Source organism: Amphimedon queenslandica, unplaced genomic scaffold (genome assembly GCF_000090795.2).
Source record: "Amphimedon queenslandica unplaced genomic scaffold, v1.1 AMPQUscaffold_3123_Cont24878, whole genome shotgun sequence".
Classification (NCBI taxonomy): domain Eukaryota; kingdom Metazoa; phylum Porifera; class Demospongiae; order Haplosclerida; family Niphatidae; genus Amphimedon; species Amphimedon queenslandica.
This window is the reverse complement of record NW_003556545.1, coordinates 1-1373: the sequence shown is the minus strand read 5'-3', so window position 1 is coordinate 1373 and position 1373 is coordinate 1. Positions and strand designations below refer to the sequence as shown.

General features: G+C 28.7%; 1 protein-coding gene across 1 annotated transcript; it reads left to right on the top strand.

Annotated features, from left to right (window-relative positions):
• Positions 1 to 6: 6 nt before the first annotated feature.
• LOC109593026 (nephrocystin-1-like) lies at positions 7 to 1362 on the top strand (the record flags this gene model as incomplete). Its single annotated transcript, XM_020008293.1, has 6 exons — positions 7 to 64; positions 117 to 216; positions 261 to 320; positions 449 to 538; positions 794 to 919; positions 967 to 1362. Coding segments are annotated over exons 2-6 (757 nt in total), but the record flags the coding sequence as incomplete, so codon positions are not given.
• Positions 1363 to 1373: the final 11 nt, after the last annotated feature.

Genomic DNA, 1373 nt, shown 5'->3' with positions numbered 1-1373 from the left:
GATGGGATTGATTAGTTTAACTATTGGTTACTATACTGTGTATGATGAACATGCAATTGATGAGGTTAGTGAATGTATGTGTATATAAATTAATAGTATACTTTAATATTTGATAGGAGGTGAAGAGTCTAATGAAGAAACTGGAGATAATAGAGAGTGAAAGAGATGATTTACTTGAGGAGAATGCTAAATTGAAGGTTACAATAGACACATTAGGTATATACTAATTATTATTAATTATAATTATTGATAATTTAAAGGTATCTCATATGAAGGTAGAAAAGTTGATGAAAGCAATAAGTCATCAATACAATCATCAGGTATAATGACATTCATGTTTGAGACATGACATTTATGAATATTGTCATGTGAATGAATTTTGAATAAATACATCATGTAGCTGAATTGTTGTTGCTAATAATTTAATTGGTTCATTTTTATTATTTAGAGTTCGAGAAGGAAGATGGTAAAAAGAAGATGACAAAAGCAATGCAAATGGAAATAGATAATTTACGATCATCTTTTCAAAGCAAAACAGGTATATATACAGACATACTTAATACTGTATAATGAGAATACAGTACAGCTGTGTTTAGAGTAACATTATTGGTTGTACATTAATTTGTTATAGTAGGAGGATGATTGTATATACTCAATACTAATACGGTTCCTTCTTACATGCAATTAAATAATATTCAAATTATTAATTAATATTTATTGTTATGAGAGTTAATGTTGTATTTAATGAGCGACCAAGTTTTGATTTGTATTAATGACTATTATTAATGACTAGAAATAGAAGAAACGTTAAATGGAGTAGAGAAAACATTAATTGAAAGAGAAAAGGAGATAGAACAGTTACAGGAAAAGATATCATTAATGAATATACAACAACTGAAAGAAACTTCAATTACTCTTAGTATGTATTACATTATATTAACATAATGACTAGTACTGGTATTTTAGAAAAGGATCAGTCAACACAATCAATAGATCCACCAAAAGGATTAGTTTATGTAGCTATTAGAGACTGGGAGGCAAGGAATAGTACTCAGCTTTCATTCAAGAGAGGAGAGAAACTTGAGATCAAGGAAGAGGATACTGATGGATGGTGGCTAGCAAGATCCTTAGATACTGATGAAGAGGGACGTGTTAATATTAATCATTTTAAAAAAGATGAAGAGAGTGAACTGTCAACATCAGAATCACTTGAACTATTTCATTATGCAATGACAGAAAATGTTGACATACCTAAAATCAAGGAAATTAAGATAAGGGGCAATGTTGAGAGAGCAAGTCTCTTTTTATCATTAATTAAACAAGATTCATTTCTGTTAAATCAACTTAGAAAAAAAGAACATGGTAAAATATAT